The sequence below is a fragment of the Loxodonta africana genome, chromosome 1 (genome assembly GCF_030014295.1).
Source record: "Loxodonta africana isolate mLoxAfr1 chromosome 1, mLoxAfr1.hap2, whole genome shotgun sequence".
Classification (NCBI taxonomy): domain Eukaryota; kingdom Metazoa; phylum Chordata; class Mammalia; order Proboscidea; family Elephantidae; genus Loxodonta; species Loxodonta africana.
The window spans coordinates 107,177,097-107,205,081 of record NC_087342.1 but is presented as its reverse complement, the minus strand read 5'-3'; the positions used below and the strand labels follow the sequence as shown (position 1 = coordinate 107,205,081).

At 41.7% G+C, this 27,985-nt stretch overlaps 1 protein-coding gene across 1 annotated transcript; it reads right to left on the bottom strand.

The window, feature by feature from the left end:
* Window positions 1–14: 14 nt before the first annotated feature.
* SPATS1 (spermatogenesis associated serine rich 1) lies at window positions 15–27,985 on the bottom strand. The gene is made up of 7 exons (XM_023543144.2): window positions 27,752–27,985; window positions 14,991–15,154; window positions 12,347–12,474; window positions 10,384–10,545; window positions 5,377–5,497; window positions 4,707–4,769; window positions 15–448 (listed from the first exon to the last, which is right to left on the bottom strand). The coding sequence occupies exons 1-7, from the start codon at window positions 27,983–27,985 to the stop codon at window positions 301–303; spliced, it is 1,020 nt and encodes a 339-aa protein (XP_023398912.2). The 3' UTR covers window positions 15–300.

Here is a 27,985-nt window from a genome sequence, read left to right as displayed (position 1 = left end):
AAGATAATCAACTGGATGAGGCTCATCAGCGCTTGCTCTGTGGGCTGTCTCTGCTCAGGATTGTTTTGTAAAGTCCAAAGAACCTGTGGAGAGAGGAATGGAGTTAAAGGCTGTGTTCCATTGCAAGACTAACAGTTCTCAACCAACACAGTCAACCTGAGATGCAGAGCCATGATATCTGCCCAAAGCACTGCCTGTGGCAATAGACACCATCCACTCCCACTCCAGGAGAGCCTTTTGCCTTCTTTCCATTGATGGAAGCCTCTCAAAAGTCTGCTCTTTGGGTCTCGCCTCTAGTTTTTACGTTAGTTTTTGAATGCTCTTTAACCCACCAGGAGGGAGTAAACTTGATAGGAAGGGCACCGATGGTTGCCAATTGTCAAGCTCTTCAACTTCTCTTATCTCATTATTCAGCTTGTTGGCCTCCTCCTTTACCCAGAAAGGCAAGCTACAGGAAGAAGAAAAGACTCTCAGTTTGGATTTGTCTGATGCAAAATTTACAAACACTGTCAGTAGACAGAATACTACATGTTCCAAAAATAATAAGACCTCTGTCTTAGTTGTCTAGTGCTGCTGTAAGAGAAATATCACAAGTGGGTGCTTTAACAAACAGAAATTTATTTTCTCACAGTTCAGGAGGCGAGAAGTCTGAATTCAGGGTACCAGCTCTACGGTAAGGCTCTCTCTCCGTCAGCTCTAGAGAAAAATCTTTGTATCTCTTCAGCTTCTGTTCCTCGGTTCCTTGGTGACCTCCACATGGAATCTATCTTTTCCCACTTGTGTTTGTTTGTCTCTATGTCTAATCTGCTATTTTATATCACAAAAGTCGGTAGGTTTAAGACATCCTAAATTGATATGGCCTCATTAATATAACAAAACCCTATTCTCAAATGGGATTACATCCACGGGTATAGGGGTTATGATTCCCAAACATGTTTTTATGGGACACAATTCAGTCCATAACAACCTCCACTTTAGGAAACCGGTTTCAAAACAATGCACCATGATAGTTGTTCACCATTTGCCCCTGTCCCAAACTCAGATCTCTTTCTGCCCTCCTCTGCCCTACTCTCAGCCTGGGAGGCTGACCTTTGCAGCCTTCATCTCCTTGGCACTTCCATGTCCTCTGGCTTTGATCTGGGTTGGCTAATGGGAGTAGTAACAGAAGATCAGGGGATGGAAAGAGGGAGGTTGAGGTATTTCTCACCCAGCTCCTCTGCTCCCTCTCTATTTCCTGAGGTACCCCAGTTCTGGTAGGGGCTGCATTCTCCATGGTCACAGCTCCTGTCAGGCAGTCCTTCCATGGCTCCAGCTCTCACTGCTGTGCTACCCATAGCCCTCTTCTTGCTGTTCAGGCCTAGGGGTAGTAAGAGCTCCTCACTGTCATGAGCCTCGGAATGTTTTTCCTTCCCATGTTGGTTCCTTCAATACACATCTGTAAAGTGTCCCTTCTTAAACTGCCTTTATAATCCCAGTTGAGTGTGCTGTCTGTTTTCTGCTGGGACCTTGACTAATACAGACATACATTAACTGGAAGAGCCTTCCTTCTTTTCTCTGCTTCCTAACTTTATCACTGTTACGGATTAAATTGTATCCCCCAAAAATATGTGTTGGAAATCCTACTAACCTGTGGTTATAGTAATCCCTTTTAGGAATAGTGATTTCTTTGCTATGTTAATGAGACAGTATTAGTGTAGAGTGTCTTCGATCAGTCTCTTTTGAGATATAAAACAGCAGATTAAGCAAGCAACAAGAAAGCAGTCGAGGAAAGATAGATGCCACAGCACATGAGATCTCCAAGGAACAAGAAATAGAAGCTGAAAAGAGACAAGGACTTTCCCCCAAAGCCAGCAGAGAGAGAAAGCCTTCCCCTAGAGCTGGCACCCTGAATTTGGACTTCTAGCCTCCTGAACTGTGGGCAAATAAGCTCCTGTTTGTTAAAGCCATCCACTTTTGGTATTTCTATTATGTTGCTGTTGGGTACCGTCGAGTCAGTTCCAGGTGAAACTGCCCCATAGAGTTTCCAGGGAGTGACTGGTGGATTTAAACTGCCAACCTTTTGGTTAGCAGCCCAGCTCTTAATCACTATGCTAACAGGGCTCCATTTCTGGTATACCAAAAACCAAAGCCAAACCTGCTGCCGTCGAGTCGATTCCGACTCATAGTGACCCTAAATAACTAAGACAACCATCTAGAACCAAGATCAAATATCACCTCTTCTACAAAGCATTCCCAACTTTCCCACCTGTGTACTCCCTGTACGTGTACACTGGACCATGTTCACTTATTTTAAGATTAATCATTTACTGGTCTCTGTCCCCGCCCCCCCCACTAGACAATGAGCCTTGAAATAAGCCTCATATCTTATTCATTATCAGATTCCTGAGGGAAGGATCTGAATCTCCCAATTCCCTTATTGGCCACAGCACAAAGGATTATGAAGAATATACTGGTCCCACAACGTTCTGTCCTTCAAAAAAATTTTTAAAAGCTTATCTTTTTTAGGAAAACCAGATACATTGATATTCTATGATTTATAAATGTAAAAAGCATATTTGCATATGAAAGGCAATCAACAAAAGGTAAGTAATTCGGTAGGGTGGTGGGATTTGGGTTATTGCTCTTATTTTGAATATTTTAGAATGGTGTTTATAAAAAAGTATAAAATACACACACGACAGGCCCTAATTATGTGCCTTATGTAATAATGTAGTATTACCCTGGCTGACCCCCTGCGAGTCAAACTTCGTGACACTTGCCCACTCTATCCACACTTATATGACTGACTTGTATCAGAAACTCAAAACTTTTTATACTGGCAAACATCTCCTTCTCGGTCAGAAACCTAATTTGGGTAAATAAATGAGGTTCAGAATGGAGCTAAGAAAAAAATATGAGATCAGAAGAATGATACTTCCCTCAAACATGAGAGTGCTGCAATGGCCTTCTCTCTGCCTCTTGAAGTTCTAACCATCCTCCCTGATCTACAATCATTTGAGCATGTATCTTTTCCAGCAAACTGTTAAATTCTGGAAAACAGAAACCCTGTCTTTTTGTTCCATATAAACCTTCCCATAGTGCATACTTAACACAACACATGACATCTGGTATTCTGCCGATCATTTCGGTTGAACAGGTGAGCATCCCAGCTGCTGCACTCAACAGATACTTGTTCTCTCTTACAGATTGAATTGTGTCCCACTCCCTCCCCCCGCAAAAATATTCACTGAAGCCCTGGCTCCTAAACCTGTGGAGGTAATCCTGCTTGGAAGTAGGATTTCCTTTTATTATGTTAATGAGGTAATGCCATCGTAGGGTGGATCCTAAGCAGAGCCATTTCTGAGTTATAAAAAGGGTAGACTAGACACAGAGGAAGAGAAAGGCAACAGGGACAGATGCATCTTCAAGTCCAGTGTAGCACAACGAGGTCCTTTGTGTGGCCTTTTGCCTTAGTTCTTTGGAAAAATAGCTTGGGAGACTTTTCCCCTAACCCCTAAGGAGTTGTTACCTTTGCCCTAGTTCATTGGAGAAGCAACTTGGGGGACCTCCCAGAGTCCTTTCTACCGGAGAGGATGTGTTACTTTTGCCTAAGTAAGGAGCAGGTCTCTCTTAGCAGAAAATATTACTTTTGTACATAACCTGAGTTGATTGACATCTCATGGATAATTGAGGATTGGTGGAACTCTGGTCTGGTGAAGGAGGCCCCACCTTGTAACTGATGAGGACTGGGATATATAAACAGCTGAATCACATAGGTTTTGAGGGCTCCCTGGTAGGCAGGAGCTGGAAGGGGAGAGTGTCCTTTGGGACACAGAGGCCCCTCCCAAGCCTAGTGAAAAAGGCTACAGCTGAGAAAGCTGCAGCTCAGAGAAATGCTGGCTGAGAGCAGGTCTGGCAGAGAAGCCAAGCCACATGGGAACCAAGCAGTCCTGAAATTGCTACACTGGCCATGAGCTGGGCCAGCTAGCAGCAGAGAGCCCTGACGGTAGAGAGCAGCTGAAAGAGCTGTCCTGGTTGGACCCTGTCCTTCAATAAAGACGAAGGGAGGGATATGCTCTCCACTTGAGGGGAGACTTCCACACCTTGCCTGTGTGCTTCCTGATCCTGATCCTAAATTGACCCTGATCCTGAACTGTAGCCTGTTACTTCCCTAATAAACCACATAACTGTGTGATTATGGTCTATAAACTCTGTGTGGCCATTGCAATGAATCATCAAACCTAGCAGAGGAATAATACAATGGGGGAAATGGCTGGCATCAGAAATGGTGAAGAAGTTGGAGAACTGAGGTATGTTTGACCTTCACCTGATAGGAACCAGCTTTGCGCTGATCCTGCTTCTTATCCCTCATGAGTTTAGACAAGTCTTTATGCTACAACATACCCAGGAATGCCAAGGATTGTCAGAAACTCCTAGAAGCTAAAACAGACAAAGAAGAAACTCGCCTTAGAACCACGCCTGAATTTGGACTTCTGGATGGCTAAACTGTGAGAAAATAAATTTCTGTTCTTTAAAGCCACCCACTTGTATTTTTTGTGACAGCAGTACTGTATAAGACACCCTCCAAATGTCTCTCCGAAAACCTTTCTTACGAACTTTGCCCCACCCTCCTCCTGGGATTCAAAAGTCTATGGACTCCTCCACAGGAGAAAATAGTAATCAATATTTTTATAAAGAAGAATCTAAAACACAGTGAGAGAACTCACTTGGGAATTGGTGGAAGAGGCTCAAGTGGAATAAATGTATCAAATTTCTTTTCGTAAGGCACTCTGAAAAACAGGAAAGGCAACCACCATAAAATTGGTGTGGCTTCTGTGGCAAAGAGATCAATGTCATTGTGTTCAATAAAATGATTTATTTTCTGACATTAATTTTCATTTATGGCATCAAAAGTATAATGGCCATAACTTTTATTATTTTAATCATTTTTAGGAAATATCATTAAATCACACATGATTGATCTTTAAAATGATATTTTAAATGTAATACACCAACTATTTTTCTTTAATGACCCTCTCTTCTCCTCAGCCACTTTGGTCTAAGTTTAGTTCTCAGTTTAAGCCAATCCAAATAGACATCATTAACCAACAATCTGATTCAGTATGAACATTAAAAAGTCTTCAAATTTGTGATAATAACAATACAAACAAGATTAACAACCATTTCTAAATCATAGTCAAGAGCCTGTGTATAATTTCAATTACACACTCATGTACATGCATGCATGCATACATTAACTAGATGCGAAAATTTTTTGAAATTTCCACCCAATCTTGTCCTGTTGAGATCTATGTCCTTTAAAACATAATTTATGTATCACAGAGACACAATTCCTTTAAAGTTAGCTAAGTAACCGTGGTATTAACATACACTTACACTGAGAACTTCACTAATGGAAGAGTTGATCCTGCTTTGTAGAAATCTTTACTCTGTTCTGGGTACATATATGGATTATCCCCTGGAGTTAACTTTGGAATTCCATTCCTGGGATCAATATCTGTGAAAGATGTTTGAAAATGAAATCAAAGGGCTGAACGTGACCCACAGATTTGCTCTAAATATTGATATGCTAATGGTAAGTAGGAAACCCTGGTGATGTAGTGGTTAAGTGCTATGGCTGCTAACCAAAAGGTCGGCAGTTCAAATTCACCAGGCGCTTCTTGGAAACTCTATGGGGCAGTTCTACCCTGTCCTATAGGGTCGCTATGAGTTGGAATCGACTCGACAGCAGTGTGTTTGGTTTTTGCTTTTAATGGGAAATAAAATGATTCAGTATTTTATTATGAGGTCCATACCCTTTGCCGTCGAGTCGATTCCAGCTCATAGCAACCCTATAGGACAGAGTAGAACTGCCGCATAGGGTTTCCAAGGAGCAGCTAGTAGATTCGAACTGCCAACCTCTTGGTTAACAGCCAAGCTCTTAACCACTGCGCCACCAGGGCTCCAAGATCTGTTTGTGTTTATCTCACCTTGAAGAGCTTAAGATAAAAATGTGAGCCTATGTTAGAGACATTTTCTTTAAAAAATGTTATTATGATTACCCCACTGTTATGGACTGAATTATCGTGTCCCCCAAAAATGTGTCTAAACTTGACTAAGCCACAATTCCCAGTATTGTGTGATCGTCCATCATTTTGTCATCTGATGTGATTTTCCTACGTGTTGTAAATCCTACCTCTCTGATATTAATGAGGTGGGATTAGGGGCAGTTATATTAATGAGGCAGGACTCAGTCTACAAAATTAGGTTGTGTCTTAAGTCAATCTCTTTTGAGAGAAAAAAGAGAAAACAAAAGCAGAGAGACAGGAAGATCTCGTACCACCAAGAAACAAGAGCCAGGGGAATAGGTGCACCCTTTGTACCTGGGGTCCCTGCATTGAGAAACTCCTAGACGAGGGGAAGTTTGATGACAAGGACCTTCTCCCAGAACTGACATAGAAAGAAAGCATTCCCCAGGAGCTGGCGCCCTGAATTTGCACATCTAGCCTCCTAGACTGTGAGAGAATAAATTTTTCTGTGTTAAAGGCATTCACTTGTGGTATTTCTATTATAGCAGCACTAGATAACAGACAGAATTCTAATCCCTATACCTGTGGATATAATTGTTTAGAAATAGGGTTTTCTTTGTTATGTTAATAAGGCCATATGGGTATAGGGTACGTCCTAAACCTAATCACTTCTTCATTATAAGAAAGAGCAGACAGACACAGATGCAAGCATGTACATGTTAAGGTCCTCTAGAAGCCAAGGAACCAAGAAACACCTGGGCTACGAATAAGGACAGAATCGACACGGCCAAGACCCTGATTGGGGCTTTAGCCTCTAGAACTGCTAGAAAATAAATTTCTGTTCCTTGAAGCCACCCGCTTGTGGTATTATCAAGCAGAACTAGATAAATAAGATAGGTTAGGTAGGCTATTTTGGTTTAAAATGTATTATTGTAGAATTACGGAATTCATGAGATAAGTAGATATTTAAACAATAACTGAATATTTGGTGATATTAAGGAATTATTGATAATATTTTAAGATCTAAGACTGGTAATGTGATTTATGTTAATAAAAATAAACCTTATCTATATTTTGTGAAATGTATGATGTATGGAATTCGCTTCAAAATAATTCATGGGAGGGGAGTAAGGATGAAGCAAGATTAGCCATGCGTTGATCGTTGAAGCTAAATGATGGGCACATGGGGTTTCACTATGCTGTTTTCTTCACTTTGGTCCATGTTTGAAAATTTCCTTAAGAAAAAAGTTTTTCTCTTTAATAAAGGCAGGATAGCAATCACCACTGGAGTGGGGAGAGGAAAGCTGTCAGATTCAAGAAGAGGCATCCTGGAGGCTTCAGATATAAAGGTACTTAATATTCTTTTCTTAGCTAACATCAGATTTATTATTTCCAGTTTAGGGATGAGAGAACTGAAACTTAGAGAAGTCAAAATCAGTTTCTAAGTGGCAGGGCCAGAGGCTTAACCTGTTGTTGATCCTTCTCTTGCCTTGATGTTATCTTTGCCTTCTGTGTACATAAAGCTCCCCATCCCTCCCCACTCCTCTATGTATGCTCCCTTAATTTTTTCCTTTTCTTTTTCTAATGGTCCTTTCTTTTCTGTATTCAACTTGCATCCTGAGAATACCTGTTTCTTAAATGGAATGAGAAGCACACAAGTGTTTGTGGTGTTTTATTCTGTGCATTCAACAAATATTTTATAAACACATTTACTCAGTGTTTATAAAAACCATATACAAGAGGAAAGGAGGGAGAGTGAAGGGAGGGAAAAGGAAGGAAAGAAGGAGAGAGAGAGGAATAATAAACACAAAACGCAGGATAGTGTTTACTTTTGAGTTAGGAGAGAAGTGATGGATTCAGGTTAGGATTTGGATCATCATGATAATCCCATTCAGGGAAACACGAGTGGAAGAAAGTTTCCTAAGGAGCATATGGGAAAGCTTTTCCTTCCTTCTAAAAAGGGCAGGCATTACAATAGAGTTTCCTCTTCTTTGTGTGTTGAATACAGATGTGATGCTTGGGACTGCAACAATCATCTTGTGACCATGAGATGACAAGCATGAAGACAAAAATACTGTGAATAGTGGCACGTAGAGACAAAATGAACCTATATCCTTGATGACAACACTGGACAACCAGACCATACAGGCCACCTAGATTTCAAAGTTTCTTGTTAAGTACACGGTAAATATTGCACGGTTTAAGACTCAGGTAGTTTGGTTTTTCTCTTACTTATAGCAAGAGCATTCCTAAGTAATATACAGCTAACCTTAGTCCCTTCTTAGTTTTTCTCTGTCATTTCAGATTTAAACCAGTTAATGAAATTCTTTCCCTTCTACCCTCTGACTGCATCTCAGTTAGGAGTGAGAGATAGGAGGTGTGCACAGCAGGTATACATGGCATCAGGCATTAACCAGTTGCCATTGAGTCAATTCTGACTCATGGGGACCCCATGTGTGTCAGAGTAGAACTGTGCTCCATAGGGTTTTCAATGGCTGATTTTTCAGAAGTAGATCACCAGGCGTTTCTTCTGAGGTGCCTCTGGGTGGACGAGAACCTTCAACCTTTTGGTTATCCACCGAGCATGTTAACCATTTGCCCCACCCAGAGACTCCATCAAGTCATTAGCGGAGGACTTTGTGTCTTGGATCACTATCTGCATACCGGTACCTGCTGCCTCCCTTATCTCTCCTAGCCTCTAAGAGTCAGCATACATGTAAGAACCATGCTAGTCTCTTGATGTCTGCTCAAATGTGTCATCTAGTCTGATCTTCAGGAAAATATCCCCTCCACGATGCAGCAAGCAAAACATAAGTTTATCCTCATCCCTGGCTTGATGATCCACAGTGCATCATACTGTGCTCTCCCTCATTCCAGCTGCAAAACCCATGCAGCCTTCCTGGCTTGCTCTCTTTCTCCATTTCTCTCTGTCCTAACTCCCACAGTTTTCTCAGGGCACAGAAATCTGTTCTTCCGCATCCCCTGGAGTGGGTGGCTTTCTGCCCATACATCTCCCACAGCTCCCACTACTCTTCTACTCAGAGTCATGCTAGATGCCTATTTTCCCCGAGGCTCGAGGTCTTCCCCCCGCCACACTCACATTCTCTCACCCACTAGTTTTGACCTCGAGAGTTGGGATGAGTGCAGGACTCCCAGAGACCCCAGTATCAGCAACTCCTCAGAGAGTTCATCTGGTCTGGCTTTTTGTGTATTCTGTATCCAAACGAAAGCCCTGATTTTCAAAACCATTAGCCTCTGCTTTGAGTTTAAAAGTCTATTTCTAAAACTCCAAGAAGTTCTCTTTCTTTTTCTTTGTATTCCTGCTATAGCAATCCTATTCATTTCTGAAGCAATGGCTGCCTCCTACACGAGTATTTCTGCAGAAAAGTGTGCTATATATAGTCTGTTGGTACTCAGTAACTCTTTAGGGTCTTCCAGTAAATCTAATATGGGTAGGTTGAAGCAGAAAACTCACCAAGTTATAAACCAAGTAGAATATGTGTGTGTGTGTGTATACCAAAAAAACCAAACCCACTGTCGTGGAGTCGATTTCCAACTCATAACAACCCTATAGACAGAGTAGAACTGCCCCACAGAGTTTCCAAGGAGTGCCTGGTGGATTCAAACTGCCGAACTTTTGGTTAGCAGCCAGAACTTTAACCCCTATGCCACCAGGGTTTCCATATATATAAATGAAAAAAAAAAAAAAAAACTCATTGTCATGGAGTCGATTCTGACTCATAGCGACCCTATAGGCAGAGTAGAACTGCCCCATAGAGTTTCCAAGGAGCAGCTGGTGGATTCAAACTGCTGACCTTTTGGTTAGTAGCTTAGCTCTTAACCACTGCACCACCAGGGCTATGAAATAACAACGTGCACTTCAGGTTAAGTTCTATAGAATGTTTTCCTTGTGCAGAATGTAAAATATAATCTAAATGCACATGACAGGAAGCATCTAATTGAAATATAAATTGTTTTCTTCGGACTTCAGTGAAGGTTTCTATTAATAAGTATTTGAAAGAACTTCTCTGACGACTTAAATGTCACATTACCATTTTATGAAATTCAGAGAAAAACAAAAATGTAGATCAGCATATGCTATGAATGCTTTGCCAAAAAATGTAGCTTACCAACTGTTCCCTTCACTTTACTATCTGCCTGGGTACACTAGGGTGACCCCACGAGGCTGCCACCAGCCTGACTCAGGGGAATATTGGCCCTGCAGAATCCTAACTGAAGAATATTTTGGGGCATTGCACAGTCAAGGCCCAGGAGGAAAACATTACCGTATTTCTTCCTCCCAAGGCCCTGCAGAATCCTGACTGAAGAATATTTTGGGGCATTGCACAGTCAAGGCCCAGGAGGAAAACATTACCGTATTTCTTCCTCCCAAGGCACTTGTCCACCATCCTCTCTGACAGAGACCTCCTGTTGCCAAGGAAGACCCCGTTAAAGAAGCACTGCTTTCCAACATGGTAGGTGTGGATATTATTGCTAAACCTCGGGTAAAATGTCCACTCAGGTCGCTGCCCATCTTCTGCAAGACATCAGAAATCCTGCCATTAGCACCGCTCCCAGCCTCGTAACGCAATGAGATGACAAAAAACTGTGAAAGCTCCCCAGGCACTATCTAGCTGTACAACTTTTGTCAACATGTATAGTTCTTGGTTCTCCATTAGGGGCAGTGGGAACCTCTGTGTGGGACTAGACAAAAGGTCATGGTCAGGGAAGTGGCGGAAGAGGGAGCTACTTAGGAGGCCTCATGTTTTTCCTTTTCATCCTCTCCTCTCCAGAAATAAAGCCAATTTCATGATTGGAAATCGAGTATGGGTTGGGAAGTTCAGAGAGTTTTACAAGCACTTATGATCCAGCCTTCACTCTGATAACTGCGTAGGAAGAATAAGGATGCCCTTTAACCGAGGAATGGCTGGGCCAACCATGGTACTTGACTCGATGGAACGCAATGTTGGCAGCAACAGTAGCACACACTTGTACTATGGTGAAACAGGGAAATGTATACATGGGATAATGTCAAGTGACAAATGCAGCTGTGAGACTTCAGGCAAGTTACTGGACCTCTTAGCATCTCTGTTTCCTTATTAGGTAGTTTTAGTATAAAATTGCTAACAGTGCTTATAAATGATAAAAGATCCTCCAAGAGCTCTTGGGCTATTTGAGAAATACTTGGGCTCTTTGGTTTGAGTTCTAATCCTATCACTCTGCTTCCTAGATATGTGGCCTTGTATGGGTGAATGCACCCCTCCGAGTCTCAGTGTCATGGACTGAATTATGTTCCAAAAAAAATGTGTGTATCGATTTGGTTAGGCCATGATTCCCAGTATTGTGTGGTTGTCCTCCATTTTGTAATTATAATTTTATGTTGAGAGGATTAGGGTGGGATTGTAACACCACCCTTACTCAGGTCACCTCCCTGATCCAATGAAAAGGGAGTTTCCCTGGGGTGTAGCCTGCGCCGCCTTTTATGTCTCAAGAGATGAAAAGAAAGAGAAGCAAGCAGAGAATTGGGGACCTCATACCACGAAGGAAGCAGTGCCAGGAGCAGAACGCATCCTTTGGACCTGAGGTTCCTGCGCTGAGATGCTCCCAGACCAAAGGAAGACTGACGCATCACAAGAAACTTCCTCCAGATCTGACAGAAAGGGAAAGCCTTCCTCTGAAGCCAGTGCCCTGAATTTGGACTTCTAGCCTACTGGGCTGTGAGAAAATAAACTTCCCTTTGTTTAAGCCATCCACTTGTGATATTTCTCTTATAGCAGCACTAGATGACTAAGTCACTCAGTATCCTTCTCTGTAAATGGATAGGTCTGTATTATCCACATAGTTCTGTACATACTGACACAGAAAGAGGTCCATGATCTATTTACTATCGAGTTAAAACAGCTTGTATAGTGTAACTCACTTATTATTTATATATGCATGAGTGTGTTTATGTATACACATATGTACATATATGTATACGTATATGTACATTTCAAAATTCTGGAAGTATGTATTTCCAGCTCTTCACAGCTATGGAGCGGGATGGAGATGCTGTTGGAGAAGTTAAAGGGGAAGGGACTTCTATATTCTACTTTATATATGTCTTAATGATTTTAATATTTTGCTACAGTATTCATGGTTTCTATATAAAGGCATTTCATTTTTTAAAAACACATAACAATAGCTCCCAAGTAGAGTTGTTATGAAAATAGAGAATAAACATGTCAAATCCCTGGCACTTAGTGGGTCTTGAATAAATGGTACCCAACAGTATGGCAGGCTTCTGAAAAGACCTTCAGCACTGAGGCCTGTGGAGGTGGAGTCCGTGACTTACTCACTTGTCTGCAACTTAAGCAGGCTAAAGTCCTCGGGATATTTATCCATTTGGATCTCAGGTAATGGAGATTCAGAGGACCGATCAGAATGTGAGGAGGTGGAAGATTTCAGCTCCAAATCTGCAGCTGCGCTAGGAAGAAAGTAGAAGGATTATTCTATGTGGTTAAATTGGTAGCTGGCACCTGATCATTACATATCTTATGCTAGAATTGCCCTAAGTTATGAGAAATGGGCCTATTCCTCTATAAAAGTTCATCTGCATATAATTTATTTATTCACAATTTGAGGAAGCTGAAACTACTCAAAAAATGTATATTTTTCAGCTAAATAACAGATTGGCTCATAAAATAAATAAGATCACCCATGAGTACTAATGCTGCTTTAAAAAAAAAAATCATCTATATGATACCAAACAGTCAACACTTACTCTAAAGCAGATAGAAGGTAAAGGGGGACAGGGAAACTAGATTAATGGAAACCGAACAACCAGAACAGAAATGAGAATGTTAACACGCTGTAGAAAACGTAACCAATGTCACTGAACAATTTGTGTAGAAATTGTTAGGAGCCCTGGTGGCGCAGTGGTTAAGAGATCCGCTGCGAATCAAAAAGGTCCGCAGTTTGAATCTACCAGCTGCTCCTTGGAGGCCCCATAGGGAAGTTCTACTGTGTCCTATAGGGTTGCTATGAGCCGGAATCAATTCGATTAAGTGGGAACCTAATTTGTTGTGTAAACTTTCACAATAAAATATTATTTAAAAAACACAATAATATTTCTTTTTTAAAGATATATACTGAATAAGGCCATTAAATGGAAATAAAAAATCAATGGTCTTAAAGAGAAGAGGAAGAAATAATAGAAAACAAATCCAGACTGAAATCTGAGTATTGTATTCAGTGTTGAACTTCCTGGCAGTTAAAAAGACCTACAACAAACGGTTGTAGATGTCAGCAGAAAAAGCAATCACTTCTGGTTTAAGAGACATTTGAAACACAGCCCTGGACAATGCATTCAGGCGTAGTTACCCATAGTCAAGGCATGGGATCTTTTTTATATTTTTTAGCATTGCATCACTCTTACGTTTGAATAGTTTCAAAGCAATTTCATATTTCTTATCTTATTTGCCTCCACAAATATTCCTGTGATGTAGGTAGGACTGATATAATCATTTCTTTCCATTTGAAAAGGAAATGGGCCCTCAGAGACGTTAACATTCTACGATAAAACACACAACACCTAGATAGGGTCCGAGCTGGATCTGCAGCCTGGACCTCACTCTAGAACAACCCGTAAACCAAACCTGTTGCCATCAAGTTGATTCTGACTCATAGCAACCCTATAAGACAGAGTAGAACTGCCCATAGAGTTTCCAACGAGTGGCCGGTGGATTCAAACTGCCAACCTTTTAGTTAGCAGCCGAGCTCTTAACCACTGCGCCACCAGGGCTCCTACCCTAGAATGTTTTTGTTAGGTGCCGTTGAGTAGCTTCCGACTCGTAGCGACCCTATGTACCACTGAACAAAACACTGCCCAGTCACGCAGTATCCTTATAATCGCTGTTATGCTTGAGCCCATTGTTGCAGCCACTGCGTTAATCCACCTCACTGAGGGTCTTCCTCTTATCCACTGACCCCGTACATTACCAATCATGATGTCCTTTTCCAGGGACTGATCCCTCCTGACAACATGTCCAAAGTATGTAAGACCCAGTCTTGCCATCCTTGCTTCTAAGGAGCATTCTGGTTGTACTTCTTCCAAAACAGATTTGTTTGTTCTTTTGGCAGTCCGTGGTATATTCAATATTCTTCGCCAACACCACAATTCAAAGGCATCAATTCTTCTTCGGTCTTCCTTATTCACTGTCCAGCTTTCGCATACATATGATGTGACTGAAAATTACATGGCTTGGGTCAGGTGCACCTTAGTCTTCAAGGTGACATCTTTGCTTCTCAACACCTTAAAGAGGGCTTTGCAGCAGATTTGCAAAGAATAAGAATGCCTAAAATCATAAACTGAGTTCAGTAACTCACGAGTCCTGTAGAGTTTGATCTCTAGTTTTAAAATAGACACATATATACTAATATCCTTGAGCTTTGGTAACTTGCAGATAAAGCAAACCCCTTCAATTCAGAACATATGGTAATTCTGACATTCAGGTAAAATATGTCTCTACTAAAGATGGAAAAATAAAAAATGCTTTGTTGAACAAACTGTTGAAAAGATTGCAAAGATAAAATAAATTTTCCAAAAGAACTTTAGAACTCCACCTACTTTGTTTATTCTTTTCTTTAAGTTTTATCACCTACATATGTATTCCAAAAAAATACAGCATGGTTTTGCCTGCCTTTAAACTTCATAATAGCAAACACTTACACAGCACTTGAGTGCCAGGGAATCTTATGATTACATGTAGTAGGTAATTTTATGTCCCCATTTTACAGATGAGAAAACTGAGGCTCACAGAGGTGAAGTCATTTGCCCAAGGTCACACAGATAGTTAAGTGGCAGAGCTGGGATTTGAACCCAGACATTCTGGCTTCACAATTGAGGCTTTCATCAAAGATGTCGTGTTACCTCTCAGACTATTTGCTTCTGGATCAGAATTTACCACAATAGTTACAGCTCTTCAGCAGACGTTTACTTACTCTAGGTGGGCAGACACTCTGTGGAGGGCTGGAAACTCATTGATGCTTAGACCTGTTTCAACAAAAGATGAAGGAGTGACCCTCCTGCCAGAGGATGTTGTGCTGGCAAAGTGTTCATTAGATCCCAGAAAGCCATTGTGTTTAGTACCTGAAACACATAGATATCACCGTATAATTACATCACTGTAGATAGCTTCCGCTGTATCTTGCTACAAATATTTTTTAAAAGAAACAGTTCACAATTGTTGAGGATTTCCCGTGCATTGGGGATTATGCTAACACCTTGCATTTTTTTTCTTACACACATTATCCCATTTAATCCCCATAACAACCCAAAGACATAAAAAAAATTATTCCGCATTTTAAGGAGCCCTGGTGGCATAGGCTCAGAAGGTTAAGCAACTTGCCTAAAATCATGTAGAAAATAAACACCTAAACCAAGATTAGATCACAAGTCTTGTGACACCAAACTCTAAAATCCTAATCACCATGCTAGACTGGAGCCTTGGTGATGTAGTGGTTAAGAGCTACAGCTGCTAACCAAAAGGTCGGCAGTTCAAATCCACCAGCAGTTCCTTGGAAAGCCTGTGGGGCAGTTCTGCTCTGTCCTGTAAGATTGCTCTAAGTCAGAATCGACTTGACGGCAATGGATTTGGTTTTTTTGGTTATGCTAGACTGCTTGCCCTTCCAACACAGTTCGCCTACTCTGAACTGAGTGGAAGAGCTAAGGTCTGGATTGAGGCATACTACATCACTGTATGTTGTACTGAGCATCTAGATCCCAAACAAAAGTCCATTTTCCAAAGGATTTCTTCACAGAAAGATTCAGGAATATAGCCAATGATCATGATCCAAAGAACTACCTTTGAAAACTTTCATGGGCTCCCTGTCACTGCAGTGTTGTTATTCGCTTAAATATACATTTTTTCCACCAGATGTAGCTTAGTCATCTTAAACAGCACCCAGAACAGTGTCTGGCACAAAGTGGATGCTCGATAAATGTTTGCATGAATAAATGAAAAATGATTATAATCCCCAACAACCCGCAATTAATAAATAAAGAAGTCCTGAAACCCAGCGACTGTCAGAGAGACATCCCCGTTATCTTCACTCTGCTATACAATTACTACTTTGTTACAGTCTATCTGTTCTCTCATCATTTTATATAGGCGTGTGCTTTGTCCAGAAACCCTGGTGGTGCAGTGATTAAGCGTTACAGCTGCTAACCAACAGGTTGGCAGTTTGAATCCACCAGCTGCTCCTTGGAAACCCCATGGGGCAGTTCCACTCTGTCCTTCAGGGTCACTATGAGTTGGAATCGACTCAAGAGCAACGCGTTTGTTTGTTTGTTTGTTTTTTGGTGCTTTGTCCAAAAACAAACCTGTTGCCATCGAGCCGATTCTGACTCATAGTGATCCCATAGGACTGAGTAGAACTGCCCCACAGGGTTTCCAAGGAGCGGCTGGTGGATTTGAACTGCCGACCTTTTGGTTAACAGCCGAGCTCTTAACCACTGTGCCACCAGGGCTCTGTGCTTTGTCCAGCCACCTAAAAAAAAAAAAAATCAGATGAGTGGATACTGTGTTTCCTTGTGCACCACTTCATAGAGGATAGAAGCTCAGTAGGCACATGCTGGTGGATCTGTTGATTTGGTTACGAGAAAATTACAAGAAACAAGAATCAAACTGACCACTATTCCACCTGCAAAGTATCATGCTTCATGTGTATATGGTATATTCCATGTGCCTACTATAAATTCACACCATCTAGCAGTGGGACAGCTACTTAATACATATTTTTATTCATTTCTTCTTGATGCCCCCTCAAACTCACAAAGATCACATTTTTTCACTCTTGTCAAGTTCCAACCCTATCACCAAACCCTTCAGTCCTGAGAGGCCTTAGCCTTCAACTCTACAGAGTTTAATGGCCAGCTGACCTACTCACCATCCGCCCACTCCAGAATTTCCATAACATAAAGATGGAAACCCTGGTGGCGTAGTGGTTAAGTGCTATGGCTGCTAATCAAAGGGTCGGCATTTCGAATCTGCCAGGCGCTCCTTGGAAACTGCACAGGGCAGTTCTACTCTGTCCTATAAGGTCACTATGAGTCGAAATCGACTCGACGGCATTGGTTTTTTTGGTTTAACATAAAGACTACCTGCATCAGAGTCACCTGAGAGGCCTGTTAAAAATATAGATTCCCAAAGTCCATGGCAAACACTTTGAATTAGAATCTCTGTAGGTGAGGCCTGGAACATACATTTTGAATAAGTCCTCTTCCGCAGTAACTGGGGAAGGCTCACATTTTTCAGTTATCTTCCACTTCAAGTCTAACCCCATCACCACACTCCATCCCATTCTACCCCACCTCTTGATTCCCAAATGCACAGAATTTCTTGAATTTGCCTGGCATTATGAACTGAATTTTGTCCCCCAAAAGAAATGTCGAACCCCTAACCTCTGTACCTGCAAACATGATCCTGCTTGGAAATAGGGGTTTCCTTTGTTAAGTTAATAAGGCCATACCAGACTAGGGTGGGTCCTAAACTAATCCCTTCTGAGTGGTGTCTTATAAAAAGAGCTGAATAGACACAGAGACACACAGGCAAGAAGACAGACACAAAGGAATGCCAAGGAACTCCCAGGGCTACTGACAGGGAAGGACACTTCCCTAGAGCTGATGTCCTGATTTGGACTTCTAGCCTCCAAAACTGTGAGAAAATAAATTTCTGTTCTTTAAAGCCACCAATTCGTGGCATTTTTTGTTAAGGCAGGACTAGGTAACTAAGATACCTCGTCATGAGAATTAGTTTGGCACATTTGTTTAATCTACAGATTCCAGTGCTCTGACCTAGACCTACGGCAGAGACACCTAGGAGTCAGTAAGTTTAAGAATGTTCTGGAATATGCCCTGGAGCCTAGAGCACTCCCTGGCACAGTGAAGGCCAACTGGTTGCTTGAAGTGTGGAGGAAAAAATAATTAAAAAACAACAGTTGCCATCAAGCTGACCGCGACTCATGGCGACCCCATATGCAGAGTAGAACTGTGTTCCCTAGGGTTTTCAGTGACTGATTTTTCAGAAGTAGATTGCCAGGGCTTTCTTCCAAGATACCTCTAGGAGGACCAAGGTACCTCTAGGAGGACTCAAACCTCCAACCTTTCAGTTAGCAGCTGAGACTCTGAAGTGTGGATAGCTGGGGTGAAGAGGCACCCAGTGGAGGGCGCAGGAAAGGAGCAGAGTTGCGTAGAGGAGAGGACAAGTCCCCAGCAACCAAAGGAGGAACTACCCACACACTAAGGCACAAGAGGTATCAACAAACAGACCACATTCTCTGACCACAAAGCAATATAGTTAGAAACCAGTAATAAAAAAACAGCCAAAAAAATCCATAAGCTTGGAAGCTCAAACCACAGTTCTGAATGATCAATGATAGAAGTAGTATATATCAAAACTTGTGGGATCCAGCTAAAAGAGTAATTAGAAATTTAGAGTCTTAAATGCATATACGGTATTTCATTATGTGATGCCATCAATTGTAATGACATTATTATTTTATGTACCACAGAGAATAAAGGCTTTATTACTTAAAACTTAATACTTATTGAAAAAAATCTTTTAGACTTATTTAAACATAAATTTTAAACATTGTTATGGATTGTATTGTGTCCCTCCAAAATATGTGTTGGAATCTTAACCCCTATACATGTGGGTATAATACAATTATCTTATATCTAATATAATCACTTTCCATAATGTAATCTGATGGAATGTAATCCACCAGTTGAGGTCATACCAGTGTAGGTGGATCCTAAATCTAATCACTTGAGTTATATTAAGAGCAGCATAGACACAGAGACAAACATGCACAAACAAAAGAAGACAGATACCATGTGAGGAACATCTACAAACTAAGGAACCAAGGAGCACCTACAGCCACCGACAAAAAGGAATTGACATGGCCAAGACCCTGATTTGGACTCGTAGCCTCCAAAACTCTGAGAAAATAAAATCATGTTCTTAAAAGCCACCCATTTGCGGTATTTGTGTTATAGCAGCACTAGGTAACTAAGACAATCATACACTACCCATGTGCCTTCATAAAGGAGGGAAATATAAGTGAAATAAATTGGTTAAGGGATTCTTTAACTTCACTCACATTCAAAAGTCTGACTACTAAATCACTTTTCAACTGAATCATTGATATCTACATTTTCCACATAATATTGACCTCAGCCCAGCAAGAACATGGATAATACAGCATTTCTTAAAAGAGTGCACTGCTGTGGCCTCTGGAATTTTATTCCTAGCCACTGACACCCATTGTGCAAGCTTCAGTGCTCAGTTAGTAGAGATTATGAAAACTACTTCATATCTGCTGCCGAGCCCACAGCACTAGTAAAACCAATCCCAACTTCAGAGATGCAAACTGTGAAAAATACACATCTTAGAATTGATGAACTATAGTGTTCAAAAACAACGAACCCAAAATTAATGAGTTGAGTTTTCAATTTAAGAAATAGGGGAAAAAACAGGAAACCCCCCAAAAAATGATAAAGAAGGAAATCACAAAATAAAAGCAGAAATGAATGAAGTAGATTATCAGAACTATAAAAAAAAAAAAAAAAATAGCTTCATGGAAAAAACTAATAATGTGTGTGTATCCAAAAACTGAGACACCTGACACATATCAGAATGACTGAACCAGGTCTGAGTCCCAACTCCATCTTACCTTTTGCTTCTTTCCCCTGCAACCATCAAAACCCTTAGTCAGGCTCAAGTATATAACAAAGGATTTCCCCTGCAACTGTCAAACCCTTACAGGACTGAAGTACACAACAAAGGAAATTTTTTTCTCTGTGGTTAAACTAAAGATATGGAAAGAATGTTCCAAAGGGAGGGTCTTAACATAAGACCCTTACCAGGAATCCCCTCAGCAGCTCTCAGGAGATGTTTTCAGATGATCACCTGTGACCACCCAGTAAAACCCCCTTAGTCATATATTTAAACTAACCAATCCAAACAGCCTATATTTGTGTTTCCAACCAATCACTGTAAAGGGTCGCCCCCCTCCTTCAAGTTGTTCCACCTTCTGCTTACCTAATCTTGCAACTCCCATTCAGAATGTTGTATTTTACCTTATTAATATGCCTATGTGACTCCGCCATTTTAGAGTGTTGATTTCCGTTTGTGACCCTGGTTCCAACTGACTTGAACCTTCAATAAATCTCTTTGCTTCTGTTTTTAACAGAGTATGCATTCTTACTTGTTGACATATGGATAAACGCGGTTCAAGAAAAAAAATTAAAACAGAAGTAAACAGTATTAGGAGTAACAAAGGGGCCGTAATTACAGATAAAATGAAAGTTACTTTACAGATAAAGAAACTGAGTCCCAGAAATGTCAAATAACTTGCTCAGAGTTACACGGCTATGGACTGTAATTTTCAAAATGTAGTTTAATGTTACAATAATTAAGATAGTTCTGACACAAACCCTGACAAGTCAATAGAACAAAATAGAAAATGTAGGTAGAATAAAATTCTATATGCCAATAGTAGTATTTTATCTCAATGATGAAAAAAAAGATGAATTATTCAAAGATATTGCTGGTAATCAAAACTACAATGAGATTCCATCTCACTCCAACGAGGCTGCCACTAATCCAAAAAACACAAAATAATAGATGTTGGAGAGGCTGTAGAGAGATTAGAACACTTATACACTGCTGGTGGGAATGTAAAATGGTACAACCACTTTGGAAATCGATCTGGAGTTTCCTTAAAAAGCTAGAAATAGAACTACCATACGACCCAGCAATCCCACTCCTCGGAATATATCCTAGAGAAATAAGAGCCTTTCCCAAACAGATATATGCACACCCATGTTTATTGCAGCACTGTTTACAATAGCAAAAAGATGGAACCAGCCAAGGTGCCCATCAAGGATGAATGGATAAATAAATTATGGTATATTCACACAATGGAATACTAATCGATAAAGAACAGTGATGAATCTGTGAAATATTTCATAACGTGGAGAAACCTGGAAGGCATTACTCAGTAAAGCCCACTGCCGTCGAGTCGATTCCGACTCATAGCGACCCTGTAAGACAGAGTAGAACTGTCCCATAAAAAAAAAAAAAAACTGTCCAATAGAAGGCATTATGCTGAGTGAAATTCGTCATTTGCAAAAGGACAAATATTGTATAAGATCACTATTATGAGATCTTGAGAAATAGTTAAAATTGAAAAGAACACACTCTTTTGTGGTTACGAGAGGGGGGAGGGAGGCAGGGTGGGAGAGGGGTATTTACTAAATAGATAGTAGACAAGACCTACTTTCGGTGAAGGGAAGGACAACGCTGAACACAGTGGAGGTCGGCACAACTGGACTAAACCAAAGCAAACCAGTCTCCTGAATAAACTGAATGCTTCAAAGGTCAGCGAAGCAGGGGCAGGGGTTTGGGGACCATGGTTTCAGGGGACATCTAAGTCAATTGGCATAATAAAATCTATTAAGAAAATATTCTGCATCCCACTTTGAAGAGTGGAGTCTGGGGTCTTAAATGCTAGCAAGCGGCCATCTAAGATGCATCAATGAGTCTCAACCCACCTGTATCAAAGGAGAATGAAGAACACCAAGAACACAAGATAATAACTACCCCAAGAGACAGAAAGGGCTACATGAACCAGAGACTACATCATCCTGAGACCAGAAGAACTGGAGATGGTGCCCAGCCACAGCCGATGACTGCCCTGATAGGAAACGTAACAGAGAACCCCTGAGGGAGCAGAAGAACAGTGGGATGCTGACCCCAAATTCTCATAAAAAGATCAGACTTAATGGTCTGACCGAGGCTGAAATGAACCCGGTGATCATGGCCACCAGACCTTCTGTTGGCCCACGACAGGAACCATCCCTGAAGCCAGCTCGTCAGACATGGATTGGACTGGACAGTGGGTTGAAGAGGGTTGCTAGTTAGGTGTGAGCTACTTGGTTTGGGTGGACATTTGAGACAATGTTGGCATCTCCTGTCTGGAGGGGAGACGGGATGGGCTTAGAAGCTGGCAAAATGGTCATGAAAAGAGAGAGTGGAAGGAGGGAGGGGGCTGTCTAATGAAGGGGAAAGTAACTGGGAATATGTAACAAGTTGTGTATAAGTTTTTATGTAAAAGACTGACTTGATTTGTAAACTTTCACTTAAAGCACAATAAAAATTATTTAAAAAAAAGACTATAGCCAAGAAAACCAAAAAAAAAAAAAAGAAATTGCTGGAACAACTGATTAAGCATTTAGAATAAAAATAAAATTAAATCTTAACCCATAATAAATTCCAGGTGGATTATAGACTTGAATGTAAAAGTTAAAATAAAAGATGTACCTGAAAAAATTAAAGATGTTTATATCATCTTAAAGTGGGGAAGTTATTTCTAAGAAAGATATCAAATACAGAAAAAATAAAGGAAAAGATGCATAGATTTGAATACATATACATTTAAAACTTCCACAGCTAAGTATAATGTGAAAAATTTTATAAGACAGATGATAGAAAAAATTAATAGTCATGAAAAATAATGAGTTTTTATAAATCTATAAGATGAAGACAAATACCCATAAAGAAAAAAATGGGCATAAAACATGATCAGGCAGTTCATTTAAAAACACATACAAATAGCCAATATACATTTGGGAAAAGTCCATCTTTCCTAATAATCAAAGAGCTGAATTTAAAACAACATACCAATTTTGGCTATTAGTTTGGCAAATACCCAGGGTTGGCAGAACTTGGAAAAATGGCATCCCTTTACATTGCTGGTGAGAATGCAAAATGTCCCTGTATTCATTTCCTAGGGCTGCCATAAAAAAAGACCACAAATTGAGTGGCTTATAAGAACAGAAAATTATTGTCTCGCAGTTCTGTAGTAGTCCAAATTCAGGGTACCATGAATTTGGGCCAGGCTCTCTGGGAAGTCTCTAGGGGAAGATTGTTTCTTGTCTCTCCAGGCTTCTGGAAGCCCTAGATATTCCATGGCTTGCAGTTGCATCATAATTCCATGTGAGGTCACATGGCCGTCTTCCCTTTGTAGATCTCTCTGTGTACTCTTCTCTTTCATAAGGACACCACTCAGATGAGATTAGGACCCACCTTACTCCATTATGACCTCTTGTTAACTAATAACATTTTTAAAGACCCTATTTCCAAACAAGTTCACATTCACAGGCGCCAGGGGTTAAGACCTCAATATATCTTTTGGGGGGATAAAATTCAATCCACAATAGTCCTTATCTTAAACCCATTGCCATTGGGTCAATTCCAACTCTTAGCAGCCCTATGAGACAGAGTAGAACTGTCCCATAGGGTTTCCGAGGCTGTAAATCTTTACAGAAGCAGGCTGCCATATCCTTCTCCCACAGAGCAGCTGGTGGGTTCAAACCAGCTTTCAGTTAGCAGCCAAGGACTTAACCACTTTGTCACCAGGGTTCCTAATCCCTATCTTCCTGAAAAGCAGTTTGGCTGTATGTGTCTTCTGAAGCCTAAGAGAAATGCACAGCCTTTCGTTCCACTTCTAGAAACGCATCTATGAACAAGGTGTGAAATGTATGTAGGGTGATGTAGAAAGAACCCACACATGTGGAGAAGAACCAGGATCAGTGGCAGAGATATCTTTAAGGCTGATACTGGTATGTGAGTTCTGAGTTAGTTATTATATCATTTACTTAGAGTAATATTTGTCCAAAGGTTTTAACAGAGGCTGCCTTTTCATAAAGGAACTCTGGTGGCACAATGGTTAAGCACTCAGCTGCTAACCGAAAGAATAGCAGTTCAAACCTACCAGCCGCTCCACAGGAGAAAAGACCTGGCAATCTGTTCCCATAAAGATTAAAACCCAAAAACCAAACCCATTGCTGTCAATTCTGACTCATAGCGACCCTACAGGACAGAGTAGAACTGCCCCAGGAAGCTGCTGGTAGTTTCCAATTGCCGACTTTTTGGTTAGCAGCCGAGCTCTTAACCATAAAAACAGCCTAGGAAATCCTATCGTGGCAGTCCTACTCTGTCCTATAGGGTGGCTTTGAATCGGACTCAACTTGATGGCACACAGCAATAGCCTTTTCATAGCATGTAAACATTTTAATTGTATATCTGCCTCTATAGCATGAGAGTTTTACTAAAGCAAGAACTGGCTGGTTCTCTGGATGGTATTAGAGGGGGCCCCTTCACAAGTGTTTTTTCAATGTTGTTGTTAAGTGCTGTCGAGCTGTTTCCAACTCTTAGCAACCCCACGTACAACAGAACAAAACACCTCCTAGTTCTGCGCCATCCTCACAACCGTTGCTGTGTTTGAGTCCATTGTTGCAGCCACTGTGTCAATCCATCTCCTTGAGGGTCTTCCTCTTTTTTGCTGACCCTTTACTTTACCAAGCATGATGTCCTTCTCCAGGGACTCCTTTTTTTTTTTTTTCTTTTTTTAATATTAGGGGCAATATTTAAATTTATTATGTGGCCATGAGCAGTGAACAGTAAAAGCACGTCTACAAATTGAGTATATTTCATTGTTTGCTCAAGAAGTTTTGTGGTGGCAACACTCTAGAGAGTGGTCTGTGACTGCTCTAACAGGGAAGGCTTGTCCGATGGGCAAGGTCAGGAAGAGCAATCTCTGCTAAAGCTGGCCAATTGCATACACGCCAGGCCAAGCTGACTACACGAATCTTCTAGAAGGATCTCAGCCCCAAGCACGAACTGGATTCATTTAAACATGACCTCCAGATAATTCCCACATCTCTTCAGGGAGGAGAAGAGTGCTGGAGGTGCAAGTCTAAACCCTTCCATTCTGACATCACTGCAACATTACTTAGAACAACATTGCCAATTAACCTCTCTGAGCCCAGCGCCTGCCCCACCTCTCTCTCCAGCTCACCGGGCTCATCATTATATAATGAGAATCATTATTCAAATGCAACAAATGTTAAGTAAGCCAGCCATAAGCCAGAAAATTCTAACAAGTCACAAAAGCACTATGAGGAAAAATGATCCAAGAAAAAGGACCAAGGGAAGGTTCCAGTGACCAGAAGGGAATTCAGGGGAAAAGAGAGAGTTTGAAAGAAAGTCTGTTTCCTTGGCACCCATCTGTAGAATTCAAGATAATTATTGCCATTTTTTTTAGGCAGGAATAACACCTTACATAACTGAGGCACGTTCACACACTCGTCATCTCAGCTGATTCACACAGCAGCACTGTCTGGAGAGGAGGAAAATAATGCATCAAGCCATGGTAGCTTAATGTGGATATTCTTTTAACCAAACACTCCATTTTCCACCCCAGCTTATCTGCTCAACAAACAAGCTAAGGATCTAGCACACTGGTTTTTAACCCTTGTTTGGATCACAGACCTGGTGATCTACTTCTGAAAAATTAGCCATTGAAAACCCTACAGAGCACAGTTCTACTCTGATGCACATTAGGTCGCCATGAGTTGGAATCAGCTTAACAACACCTGGTCTATTTTTTTTGGATCAAAGACCCCTAATCCTGCCCGACCAGAAGTAATGAAAGCAATGGGCCCCTTCTGCTGGAAAAATGCACGTACACACACAGTTGTGCATGGATCTTCTACTGGCTGGTGGAGCCCCTTCCTTCCTAAAACCCATGGACTCCATATTAAGCTGAGCTCATATGTGGCCCCTGAGTGGACACACCTACAGAGCAGGAAAGGGTCTTTGGTCAATGTGGTCTGCTGATTTCAGGGCCTGGTGCCCCCCTGGTATCCCTAAAAAACTCAGAAATACAGAGCCCCCCTCCTTACTGCACCCCCAAAACAGCAGCTTCCTCTCAGACCAACATGGAAACCGCACAGCAGTTCTGAAGCTTAAAGTTAAATCCCAGAACCCTCTTTTTCTCCCTGCTGCCCAGCCACATTGTGCAAGTAATGGTTCTGACTGCTCCTGCTAGACTGACTCCTGGTTTAGAGTCTCACCTCATCCTTCTCCCTGCATTTGTGAAGGAGAATGTGGAGACTACAGACCTGGAGTATAGAAGACCAGTGACCAAGCTAAGAACTGATGGGGCAAAGACCAAACATTCCACCACCCCTATTCTGCAGCACACTGGCTACTCACCTGTGACAGGTGAGTGCCACCCTGGGTATGTACTTGCCTGAGGTTTTCTGGGAGACAGTGGCTCTTCTGCCCCATGACATTGTTCTCTAAAAACAAATGTGCCCCAAAACTTCCTCCTTAGCCTTAAGAACCGATTATGGGGTTACCGTATGTTACGGATTGAATTGTGTCCCCCCAAAATATGTGTTGTAAATCCTAACCCCTATACCTGTGGTTATAATCCCATTTGGGAATGGGTTTTCTTTGTTATGTTATGAGGTGGTATTAGTGTAGGGCGTGTCTTAAATCAACCTGTTTTGAGATATAAAAGAGCAGATTAAGCAAGCAAGCAAACATGACAGAGCGGAAGATGCACACCACACAATCGCCAAGGAATCTGTGCACAGAGAGAGAGAGCCTTCGCCTAGAGCAAGCGAACTGAATTCGGACTTCTACCCTCCTAAACAGTGAGAAAATAAATTTCTGTTCTTTAAAGCCACCCATTGTTGGTATTTCTGTTACAGCAGCTCTAGATAACTCAGATATCAAACCTAATCTGTTGCTGTTGAGTCAATTCCAACTCATAGCAATGCTATAGGACAGAGTAGAACTGCTCCATAGGGTTTCCAAGGAGCAGCTGGTGGATTCGAGCTGCTGACCTTTTGGTTAGCAGCCAAGCGCTTAATCACTACGTCATCAGGGCTGCACTAAGACATCATTCATCATTTAATTAAGCCTTTTCTTATTTTTTCCTTAAAGTGTTCATAATTTTCACCTGAACTGTCCCATCCAATAAACCATACCACAAGTCTACTAACATCTGAGGTAAGAAAAAAAAGGGTAGGAGCTCTGAGCACCGCAGACTCAGGTCAAATCCCAACTTCACCGTTTATTAACTGAAGCACTGGGCAGGTCACTTAACCTCTGGCTCCCTTCCTCCTTTGTAAAGTACCTCTCAGGCTGTTGTGAGACCCAGGGAGGTTGTCTATGAGAATTTTTACTTTGATGCTCTCTCTGTCTCATCAGATCTTGAGTTAACACAAACATAAGCTATTGTTCAAATAATTCTTTTTATATACCCCAAATTAGCCTACTTAAGCTTCAAATGGTGCTTCTTAGCCCTAGTATGCTTCAGTATAGGAGGGTATACTAGTGCACCCTAGTATACCTGAGTATAGTGAATACATCTACACCCAGCCCTCCATGATTTCTTAGATCTCAGCTGTACCCTCTTCAGCTCTGTGTGGGCTGGTTCTCCTGGGGGTGAGTGGAGATGGGGGCCCGTGGACCATCTCCCCGTGTACAAGGATTCATCTATGCACGCACTGATTTAGAATATTAAAAGCAGCCCAAGACAAAAAAAAAAGGTATCAATCAAAACAAAGAAATTCGACAAAGCTGTTTAGAGTCAGGAGGGCTGGGCTGGCCTCTAATCCGAGCCTCACTCTCTCTCCCAGGGTTCCCGGTTTAGATGTCCCCACAGCTCCAGTTAGTACTCCCCGCCTCTCCCCAACCCCAGCCCTAGCAGGGCTCACTGCCCCACCCACCCGAGGTGCTCCTGCCTTTCCACCTCTGGGGTTTTCCTATCACCTTCCCCCACTGGAGACCCGGAGCTATTCTTGGAGGCCTCCATGGAAGATGCGACCTAAATTAGCCGACCAGCTGGCAGGCGAACTGCCGAACGCTGAGGACTGAAGCTGCAGCCGCCTGCGTCTCCCGCGGAGCCGCGTTCCGCAGTTGCCGGGACACCGGGGCCAACAACGCGCTACCGCGCACCGCCTGCCGGGCTACGAGTCTGCTCCTAGTCCTCCTCCCGGCCGCATCACCGGGTTCTTTGTCTCTCAGGAAGCGCTGGAGTTCCCTGAGAGGGACACAATCCCAGGCTGCAGCCAT

Coding starts and splice junctions, on each gene's coding strand:
- SPATS1 (XM_023543144.2), bottom strand. CDS start 27,985: ATGGCTGCAGCCTGGGATTGTGTCCCTCTCAGGGAACTCCAGCGCTTC. Junction 15,155..27,751: donor GGCAGTTCGCCTGCCAGCTG/GTCGGCTAATTT, acceptor ATTATACGGTGA/TATCTATGTGTTTCAGGTAC. Junction 4,770..5,376: donor CCATTAGTGAAGTTCTCAGT/GTAAGTGTATGT, acceptor CCTGTTTTTCAG/AGTGCCTTACGAAAAGAAAT.